This window comes from Cyclopterus lumpus, chromosome 11 (assembly GCF_009769545.1).
Source record: "Cyclopterus lumpus isolate fCycLum1 chromosome 11, fCycLum1.pri, whole genome shotgun sequence".
Taxonomy (NCBI): Eukaryota; Metazoa; Chordata; class Actinopteri; order Perciformes; family Cyclopteridae; genus Cyclopterus; species Cyclopterus lumpus.
In genome coordinates this window covers 20,539,162-20,550,505 of record NC_046976.1, presented here as the reverse complement: position 1 = coordinate 20,550,505, position 11,344 = coordinate 20,539,162, and the positions used below count along the sequence as shown (strand labels likewise).

The 11,344-nt window shown below is 42.3% G+C and overlaps 1 protein-coding gene across 1 annotated transcript in view; it reads right to left on the bottom strand.

Annotated features, from left to right (window-relative positions):
* LOC117739371 (collagen alpha-1(XIV) chain-like) overlaps window positions 1–10,014 on the bottom strand; it is a 76,168-nt gene extending 66,154 nt beyond the window's left edge. Inside the window, 2 exon segments of the mRNA XM_034545737.1 lie at window positions 7,203–7,286; window positions 9,934–10,014. Of these exon segments, the coding sequence (XP_034401628.1) occupies window positions 7,203–7,266 (64 nt within the window). The 5' untranslated portion in view covers window positions 7,267–7,286; window positions 9,934–10,014.
* Window positions 10,015–11,344: the final 1,330 nt, after the last annotated feature.

Sequence of the window (11,344 nt, the reverse complement as noted above, 5' to 3'; positions counted from 1 at the left end):
GATCGTGAAATATTTGGTCAGGTATAGGAAAAGATCGTGAAAGACTTGGTCAGGTTTAGGAAAAGATCGTGAAAGACTTGGTCAGGTTCAGGAAAAGATCGGGACAGACTTGGTTAGGTTCAGGAAAAGATCGGGACAGACTTGGTCAGGTTCAGGAAAAGATCGTGACAGACTTGATAGGTTTACGAAAAGATCGCAAAATATTTGGTTAGGTTTAGGAAAAGATCGTGAAAGACTTGGTCAGATTTAGGAAAAGATCGTGAAAGACTTGGTCAGGTTCAGGAAAAGATCGTGAAATATTTGGTCAGGTATAGGAAAAGATCGTGAAAGACTTGGTCAGGTTTAGGAAAAGATCGTGAAAGACTTGGTCAGGTTCAGGAAAAGATCGGGACAGACTTGGTTAGGTTCAGGAAAAGATCGGGACAGACTTGGTCAGGTTCAGGAAAAGATCGTGAAATATTTGGTCAGGTATAGGAAAAGATCGTGAAAGACTTGGTCAGGTTTAGGAAAAGATCGTGAAAGACTTGGTCAGGTTCAGGAAAAGATCGGGACAGACTTGGTTAGGTTCAGGAAAAGATCGGGACAGACTTGGTCAGGTTCAGGAAAAGATCGTGACAGACTTGATAGGTTCAGGAAAAGATCGGGACAGACTTGGTTAGGTTTAGTAAACGATCGTGAAAGACTTGGTTAGGTTTAGTAAAAGATCGTGAAATACTTGGTTAGGTTTAGTAAAAGATCGTGAAAGACTTACATTTTACTGAGAGGTTTGTGGTTTGGGTTAAAATAACTGAGGAAGAGACATGATTTAATACAGAAGTTAGCGGCAAATAAATCAACGTTCTCTTATCGTTTCTAACGAAAGCTGGAAAAACAACCAACAACACTAAATAACACGAGTTAATATGAAAATAAAAGATGTATTTCGGCTCTTTAAATTAAAGCAAAAAGACACGCATCCATCCCAGAATGATGCGTCAGTCAAGCTTTTAGTCAAAACTACCGTAGACAAACGCACGGACCTCCGCACAGTAAATGCAGCCATGGCAACTGGCGTGACTCACGCAGTTTATCCATTTTTAAATGAGATACTACCAGTGTGTGTGTGTGTGTGTGTGTGTGTGTCCACTGTTTGTCCTCAGAGGGAATAAACAGGCAGCTTGAGAAAAGTGCTATAAAAATACAGTTATTATCTGCTCACAACTGTGAAACTTTCGCTAACAAGGATCAATATTCAGGAGTGTACCTGCCACATCTCATGTTTATTGATGACTCATACTTTAGATTCGTTAATTGCAGCAAACAGCTGTAAAATATAAGCCTCAACGATTGTCACACTATCACAGAATATAAGCAGCACATATATAAAAAATCTGTATACAAAACTCCTTCAAATCTACAAAGATTTAAATGACATCCTCGCTTGTCTTTGGCTGGTTTGTGACACGCAGCGCTAGAAAGTCTATTTTTGCCTGATGAAAGGGAAATCTTTACTATCAGGAAGTGATTCAACTCGACATATTTTACGAGCTGACGAGCTTCAGCATAAGAAACAAACACCTGTCCCGGCGGTTACGGGGGAGTTAGAGGTACTGAAGTGTCATCACATCAATCAGAAAGGAACCTCCCATTGCAGATGTTGAACATCCTGGAGGGGTCAAAAGGAGGTTCTGGTGGGTCGGTGTGAGTTCCTGCTCACGGGTTCAACCTCGGGCTCTAACTTCACCGTTTGCTAAAAGTAAAAAAAACACCAACAGTTAGGTTTAGATACTAAACCACCAACAGTTAGGTTTAGATACTAAAACACCAACAGTTAGGTTTAGACCACTAAACCACCAACAGTTAGGTTTAGACACTAAACCACCAACAGTTAGGTTTAGATACTAAACCACCAACAGTAAGGTTTAGACACTAAACCACCAACAGTTAGGTTTAGACCACTAAACCAACAACAGTTAGGTTTAGACCACTAAACCACCAACAGTTAGGTTTAGACACTAAACCACCAACAGTTAGGTTTAGACCACTAAACCAACAACAGTTAGGTTTAGACCACTAAACCACCAACAGTTAGGTTTAGACCACTAAACCACCAACAGTTAGGTTTAGACACTAAACCACCAACAGTTAGGTTTAGACACTAAACCACCAACAGTTAGGTTTAGACCACTAAACCACCAACAGTTAGGTTTAGACCACTAAACCAACAACAGTTAGGTTTAGACCACTAAACCACCAACAGTTAGGTTTAGACACTAAACCAACAACAGTTAGGTTTAGACCACTAAACCACCAACAGTTAGGTTTAGACACTAAACCACCAACAGTTAGGCTTAGACACTAAACCAACAACAGTTAGGTTTAGACCACTAAACCACCAACAGTTAGGTTTAGACACTAAACCAACAACAGTTAGGTTTAGACCACTAAACCACCAACAGTTAGGTTTAGACACTAAACCACCAACAGTTAGGCTTAGACACTAAACCAACAACAGTTAGGTTTAGACCACTAAACCACCAACAGTTAGGTTTAGACACTAAACCAACAACAGTTAGGTTTAGACCACTAAACCACCAACAGTTAGGTTTAGACACTAAACCACCAACAGTTAGGCTTAGACACTAAACCAACAACAGTTAGGGTTAGACACTAAACCACCAACAGTTAGGTTTAGACACTAAACCACCAACAGTTAGGGTTAGACACTAAACCACCAACAGTTAGGCTTAGACACTAAACCACCAACAGTTAGGGTTAGACACTAAACCACCAACAGTTAGGTTTAGACCACTAAACCACCAACAGTTAGGTTTAGACACTAAACCACCAACAGTTAGGTTTAGACACTAAACCACCAACAGTTAGGTTTAGACACTAAACCACCAACAGTTAGGTTTAGACACTAAACCACCAACAGTTAGGTTTAGACACTAAACCACCAACAGTTAGGTTTAGACACTAAACCACCAACAGTTAGGTTTAGACACTAAACCACCAACAGTTAGGTTTAGACACTAAACCACCAACAGTTAGGGTTAGACACTAAACCAACAACAGTTAGGTTTAGACCACTAAACCACCAACAGTTAGGGTTAGACACTAAACCACCAACAGTTAGGGTTAGACACTAAACCACCAACAGTTAGGTTTAGACCACTAAACCACCAACAGTTAGGTTTAGACACTAAACCACCAACAGTTAGGGTTAGACACTAAACCACCAACAGTTAGGCTTAGACACTAAACCACCAACAGTTAGGGTTAGACACTAAACCACCAACAGTTAGGTTTAGACCACTAAACCACCAACAGTTAGGTTTAGACACTAAACCACCAACAGTTAGGTTTAGACACTAAACCACCAACAGTTAGGTTTAGATACTAAACCAACAACAGTTAGGTTTTAGATACTAAACCAACAACAGTTAGGTTTTAGACACTAAACCACCAACAGTTAGGTTTAGACACTAAACCACCAACAGTTAGGTTTAGACACTAAACCACCAACAGTTAGGTTTAGACACTAAACCACCAACAGTTAGGTTTAGACACTAAACCACCAACAGTCCTTTTGATGACCTTCAATAAGCTCACCTGAGCTTCTCTCACCAGGTGTGTTTGTTTATCCGTCAATGAGAACTCGTTCCCTCATAAAACCCGACTCCTCACATCTGACAGACAATCTGAAAGTCCTGAACGAGATATTTGAAAAGGAAACCGTATCAAATAAAAAAAGGATGAGCGGTAGAATCTGGGTGACCCTCGGAGACAAAGCGTGCCGAGCAGCAGACACACAACAACAACAACAACAACAACGACAAGCGGCAGATAAACAAGCGGCCAAACCTCCAGGCTGACGGGCGGCTGTTAACGGGTATTTTAATATTGACCTTAAGTTTAGGTTCAAGTTATTCTCGTTCTGTGTGGAAGGAGGATCGAGCAAAGTAAGAACCGTCTGTGCAGATGACGAATATCTAGATTCTTGGATAACCGTCAATTTTAATACGTCTTTTAATTTTTATTTTTTTAAAGCATTCAATAGTGGAGCTGCATGTTTCAGTCTGCAGGAGAACGTGTGTCTGAGACACTGAAGGAAACCGCGTCAGACAGGTAAATAAATATATATATACACATATATATATATATGTATATATATATATATATATATCCAAGCTGCTTTAATAAAGAGGAATCCAAAAAGAGAGATAATGAAAATAAAATAAAACCAAATAGTGTCAAAAGACTGAAGAGCCGAGAGAGTAATGAGAAAAAGTGACGGGGAGAAAAAAAGCCTCGTTCAAACAAAGACAGAAGTGAAGAGGGAGAAGCAGAAAGCTGATGAAAAAAAGAGGCCTGGAGGGGATGGTGTGTGTGTGTGTGTGTGTGTGTGTGTGTGTGTGTGTGTGTGTGTGTGTGTGTGTGTGTGTGTGTGTGTGTGAGAGCTTCAATAAGACCAGCTAAGGTGGTGGTGGGGTGGAGTCGTATATATATATATATATATATATATATATATATATATATATATATATATATATATATATAAAAATGTAAAAAAGCCTTTTATCACTGGTTGGCTCCTCTCTCCTCCATCTGCCCCTTGTAGCCTGCAGCCAGTTAAAGGTTGGAGATATATATATATCTATATATATATATATAGATATATATATATATATATATATAGATATAGATAGATATATATATATATCTATATATATATATATATATATATATATGGTGAAAGATATGTCACGTTCACTGGCTGAGCGTCTGTGTGGGTCTCGAACCTGAAAGTGAAACTTCACTAAATTAATATAAATATAAAATGTAATTCTGAATTCAAGGTAGAGGACGTTTAGAACTTAATTTAATTAATTAATTAAAAAAGGTAGGGAACAGCCGCCTCCTCCCCGAGTTCATAGTTCACGTTTCTCAGTTCTCTCGAGGTAAAGAATTAACGATGTGTATTTCTGATTGTGGCGCGGCTCTAAAGTGTCGCGTTTCTCCGGATGCTAACGAGAATGGATTATTTGGGAGGGAGAACGTTAAATTGGGGTAAATTAAAGAAACAGTCCAATTATTTTGTTTCCTCCAAAGAGACGAAATTAAACCACGAAGCAGCCGATAAAAAGGTTAAAAAACTAAAAAGTTTTTAATGGAGTGGAGAAAAGATTGATAACCAACACAAACCTAAACTGCAGCTATCACCATGTGGGAGCCTTCACGTTAACATTTAACTATTATTTATTTATTTTTACGTCAAAAAGCCTTCAATTATCTCCCTGAATGGGACTCCTAACATTTTGGAGATGCATGAAAAGTGCTGCTCTGGCTTACGTTCGTGGAGATAAAAAAATAAATGGTAGAAATGTAGTTATTAGACAGTTAGGAGTGAGACAAAGGGACAGATGTAGGAACACAAAGAAGAAGCCCAGCAGCCGTAACGAGGCACAAAAAGGACTTTTATGGAAGTCCTCGCTGTAATTATCTCAACCGTTTTGGATCAGATCCCTTTGGACTCGCCTCCTTCCCTCCCTCGCCTCCTTCCCTTCCTCCCTTCCTCTGCGGGTGCAAACACAGCCGGCGAAAGCCCAGCGCCCATTCCTAAAACATCTGTCGAGCCCCTAAGTGCCCTGGCGGGGGACGGGCTGGCAGCAGATCTGTCACGTCGAACATCTTGAGCGTCAGCAAAGTGTTGACGAGCAGAAGCAGCTGTTCATCGGGGCTTCCAGAGGAATCCGAGCGCCTCTTCGTACACGAAGACGAAGGAAGGATCGAGACATCGTCACGTTTCGTTGGAGCGGTTTAAAAATCGGATGAATATCGAATTTGAGAAATCTCGTCGCTGGCTCCTGATTGGCTGCCTTCACTAAAGAACCAATCAAATCCATCCAATCAAGCAGCCAGTCAGTAGGTTTAATTACAGTCGGGCTGTAATTGCATGAGAACGGGGAGGAAGCTCCGGTTCTGTTGCACGTGTCGAGGATTTCTTCCGTCTTTCTCGTGCCGAACAACAACAACAACAACAACAACAACAAAAAGACGTCAAAAACAAGAATGTCGGTGGAGAGGCTGATTGAGACGCGCTAATAAAAGTAGCTATAGATACCAAACATATACTCAAAGATTCAAACCGCCGGGCGTTCGTCCCCGTTGTCGTTTTCAAGAGCAGAAGCTGTGATTTGGGGGTTTGAGTCGCCGGCTCACCGGCTGCCAGAAGTCCCATCTGCCCCGTCATTAACGCCATTCCTCCGTTTCAAGGTTGTCCAGACAGGAAGGAAAACGCATCACATTCTCACGACGCTGCAAAGGCCTTTTACGCTTCAGCTGACGGTTTATTTGACTTATTTCAATCCAAAAAGGTTTTTTGGGGGGGTTTTGATGCATGGCTGCTATTAAAACGCGTTTCCGATATTTTGTCAACCGCCTTACGAAACACGAGGAGAGACAATTAAAAAATGATGACACACAGATTTCATACTTTTATGGTACGAAACCCCCCCCCAAACGGGCAAAGCTTTGAGATGTTCAGACGAACCTCCTCGTGGTTCTTCGTCCTCGTGGTTCTTCGTCCTCGTGGTTCTTCGTCCTCGTGGTTCTTCGTCCTCGTGGCGTCTTGATGGTTCACTTACAAATCACTTCCAAAAATCACAATCGGCTTGTTTACCTCTGCATTCATTTGGTGATTTGCTGCGGCCTCTTCCTTCAACGCTCCTCTTTCCCCGTTTCATTCCCTTTCCGTCTTCTCCGGAGCTCGAGGCTCGATGATAATTGCCACGAATATTTACGTGTCACGGGGTCGTCTTCCGTCTTCAAATGAGCATAGAACACGTCACGAAATTGCTTTTTTTGTTTCCCAAAATAAAATAAAAAAGACGGTCTTCGATTGACGGTCAAACTCCCGAGGCCTCTTCAGTTTCCACTTAGCTGGTTTGTTTCCTCAGTCGTGGGAAAAGAAAGAAAAGTCACGTATTAAAAAGCGAGAGCTTGGCGCGCCGGAGGAATCCTTTTGAAACGCTTCCTTCACGAGAAGAGAAGACGTCTGCTTTCCGAACGCGGCCGAGAACCGACACTCCGCCTCCTCCACTTTGTCAAAAAGAAAAGCTTCTTCTTGGATCCAGAGACGCTTGACTCACACGTGTGTTCTTGAAGGATGTTTCCAAAGAGAAAGAGATGAGACTCCGTACCCCCGTGGATGATCTTACCTTCTGAGATCTCGTTGTCGTCCTCTGCGGCGTCGCCGTCTCGTCTCTGCTGAGACTGAACCATCTCCAGGCCCGCTTGCTGAGCTGCAGGAAACAACAATTCAATTTCAATTTTCTGTTTATTTCGTATAGCCCCAATATCACAAATTACTAAATTTGCCCCAGAGGGCTTTACAATCTGTACACATACGATATCCCTGACCTTTGACCTCACATCGGATCAGGAAACACTTCCAACACAGAGCGCCAGAGTCCATGTGAATGGATGGACGGTGAGAGAGGAGGGACATTGGGCTCTGGTCCACGACTCAACCAGTAAAACACAATCATGGAACAGGCTGAATCAATATTAACGGTTTAAAGCTGCTCAAAGGAACTTTCATTTTCTGTTGATTTATTGGTTTCGCTGTGCCATTAGTGTCTGATTTAATACATAATATATCAAATTAATTTCATGAACTTATATTTATAAGTTTAAATCTCACATATTTGAGAACCACTGATTTAGGCGACCCATGTGGATAAAAGGACTCTAATTTTACTGTTTTAGTTTTCTAAAAAGCCACCCCGGTACTCGGGAACACTCGTCTAAATCCAGAATAGATAATAAGACATAATAAGAAATCTAAAAATATGAGTGTATTAAAGCTTTTATGTTTCTTCTTTTATGAAAAAAATCAAATCAGCCAAGTGGCAGAGACTGAAAAACAACATCAAAACCTAATTTGTTTTGATGAATTAGGCACAGTGTGATTAAACTTTAGGTCCTGAGGATCTCAGTGAACCAACACAGATGCTTTTCTGTTTCAGATTCATATTTCATAAGTGCTGCCTCAGTGTTTTTTATTAAGTGCTTTACAGCAGCAACCAAACATTTGTCAGCACCGGAGTTCGAGTAGTAGAGGACAATAATAAACTCATGTTTACAATGTTAAGGAATAAATCAAGAGAGAAGTAGAGTCATTTATATAGACTTCTATACAACCAGAGGAGACGCCCCCTGGTGGTCAGGAGAGGGAATGCAGCTTTAACACATGAAGCAGAGACTTCTATACAACCAGAGGAGTCGCCCCCTGGTGGTCAGTAGAGAGAATGCAGCTTGAACACATGAAGCAGAGACTTCTATACAACCAGAGGAGTCGGCCCCTGGTGGTCAGGAGAGGGAATGCAGCTTTAACACATGAAGCATAGACTTCTATACAACCAGAGGAGTCGCCCCCTGGTGGTCAGGAGAGAGAATGCAGCTTGAACACATGAAGCAGAGACTTCTATACAACCAGAGGAGTCGGCCCCTGGTGGTCAGGAGAGAGAATGCAGCTTTAACACATGAAGCATAGACTTCTATACAACCAGAGGAGTCGCCCCCTGGTGGTCAGAACATCTCTTCGGCTGGTTTACTCCCAGAGGAACGGCGGTCTCAGCCGTTACCCTCCTTGGCTGCCGACAGGCAGAATCTTTCTAGCGATGCCATCAGGCAGAGGGGCATTTCCTGTGGTGGTCTCTCCAACTGTTATATTTCTAGACCCTCGTTGGATCATCTAGTGATTGTAAGCTTGCGATGTCTGGCTGGTGTAACGTTTTTGGCTGACACGCTAGGTTTTCTCCACCAAACATAGATAGAGATATATATATATATGTTCATTAAATACTGGGCCACTCAGTCACAGCACACGGATCTGGAAAGTCAATTGGTTTAAGTTGGATTCTCTTCGTCTTTGCCGGTTAAGAGCCCGACCAGATATTGCACTCCGCGTGCGAACACTTATCATCATTATAGACAAACTGTAAAAGAGTCTGTAATGTGATATTACACCATCTAATTTTTGCAAAGCAGCGTGATATTTAAAATGCAGAGTCAAAGGAACTTTTCAACCCACGACGTGATACAAACACTGCATTTCAGATCCTGTTTAAAAGGTTGACGTGTTTTATATATATATATATATATATATACACACACACACACACGTAAATATCAGCAGGTTGCTGAATGTCATATTTTTGCATTCACAACAGTTGTTTGCGTTGCCGTTTGAATTCTTCCCTGCTTTGCTCAACTTGTCTTGCTCTCCCTCCTCCACCGAACACACAGCTTTACAAACAACAGTGAAGGCATCATTGAACATTGCAGCATTAAGGCAGTAAAAAAAACTTGAAATCACGTAGTGCTGCCGTGTGGTTCTCTACGGGTTCAAACCTTCAAGCACCCCTTGGCCACACCCCAATCAGTGATGTCACAGCAGGTATTCTACCAATCACAGCTGGTTGATGCACCGCTGTGACGTCAATGATTGGAGCCAGAAGTGCAGCCAGATGTCACGTAGAGATCTTTTCTCTGTAGTCTGTGATTCATGGCGGCCACCTTGTACGATGTCTTAAGATCGCTGCACTTAGGGGGCGACTCCTCTGGTTGTATAGAAGTCTATGCTTCATGTGTTAAAGCTGCATTCTCTCTACTGACCACCAGGGGGCGGCGACTCTGGTTGTATAGAAGTCTATGCTTCATGTGTTAAAGCTGCATTCTCTCTAATGACCACCAGGGGGCGACTCCTCTTGTTGTATAGAAGTCTATGCTTCAAAGTCTTCTTCAATACAGCATGATGTTCATTTAGTAAATTATGGTCCATTTAGAGTCAAACAGACTCGCCAAACTCGGAACCTTAAAACCCGGCAGTCCACACCCGGCGGACTACATCAACTTATACAGTTTAAGGTCCAGAACGTTTCTCACCTTCATGTTTGGCCTGCAGAGGTTTGCTCTGCTGTTCTCCGCTGACAGCAACTATGTTAAAGTTGTATTCTTTAGAGGGGTCAAAGTCCTCGATGAGCAGCTTTGCTTCCTGCTTCGATACCTCAACCTCCGTTTGCTCTCCATCTGTTCCAGGGGAAGAGAAGAAGAAACAGTCAGAATCTGAAGTCTGATGATCAGAGAGGAGAAACAGTTGCTGATTCAAGGGCTGACCACACAAAATATTCATTTGAAAGATCCATTTAATTATTAATGTAATGAAAAGAACATGCCAACACGTCTACACGCTAAGGGTAAAGACGTCTGAACGCTAAGGGTAAAGACGTCTGAACGCTAGGGGTAAAGACGTCTGAACGCTATGGGTAAAGACGTCTGAACGCTAAGGGTAAAGACGTCTGTAAAGCTAACGGTAAAGACGTCTGAACGCTATGGGTAAAGACGTCTGAACGCTAAGGGTAAAGACGTCTGTAAAGCTAAGGGTAAAGACGTCTGTAAAGCTAACGGTAAAGACGTCTGAACGCTATGGGTAAAGACGTCTGAACGCTAAGGTTAAAGACGTCTGAACGCTAAGGGTAAAGACGTCTGAACGCTAAGGGTAAAGACGTCTGAACGCTAAGGGTAAAGACGTCTGAACGCTAAGGGTAAAGACGTCTGAACGCTAAGGGTAAAGACATCTGAACGCTAAGGGTAAAGACGTCTGAACGCTAGGGGTAAAGACGTCTGAACGCTATGGGTAAAGACGTCTGAACGCTAAGGGTAAAGACGTCTGAACGCTAAGGGTAAAGACATCTGAACGCTAAGGGTAAAGACGTCTGAACGCTAAGGGTAAAGACGTCTGAACACTAGGGGTAAAGACGTCTGAACGCTAAGGGTAAAGACGTCTGAACGCTATGAGTAAAGACGTCTGAACACTATGGGTAAAGACATCTGAAAGCTAAGAGTAAATTCATCTTAACGCTAAGGGTAAAGACGTCTGAACGCTAAGGGTAAAGACGTCTGAACGCTATGAGTAAAGACGTCTGAACACTAGGGGTAAAGACGTCTGAACGCTAAGGGTAAAGACGTCTGAACGCTATGAGTAAAGACGTCTGAACACTAGGGGTAAAGACGTCTGAACGCTAGGGGTAAAGACGTCTGAACACTAGGGGTAAAGACGTCTGAACGCTAAGGGTAAAGACGTCTGAACGCTATGGGTAAAGACGTCTGAACGCTATGGGTAAAGACGTCTGAACGCTAAGGGTAAAGACGTCTGAACGCTAAGGGTAAAGACGTCTGAACGCTATGGGTAAAGACATCTGAACACTAGGGGTAAAGACGTCTGAACGCTAGGGGTAAAGACGTCTGAACGCTAAGGGTAAAGACATCTGAACGCTAAGGGTAAAGACGTCTGAAC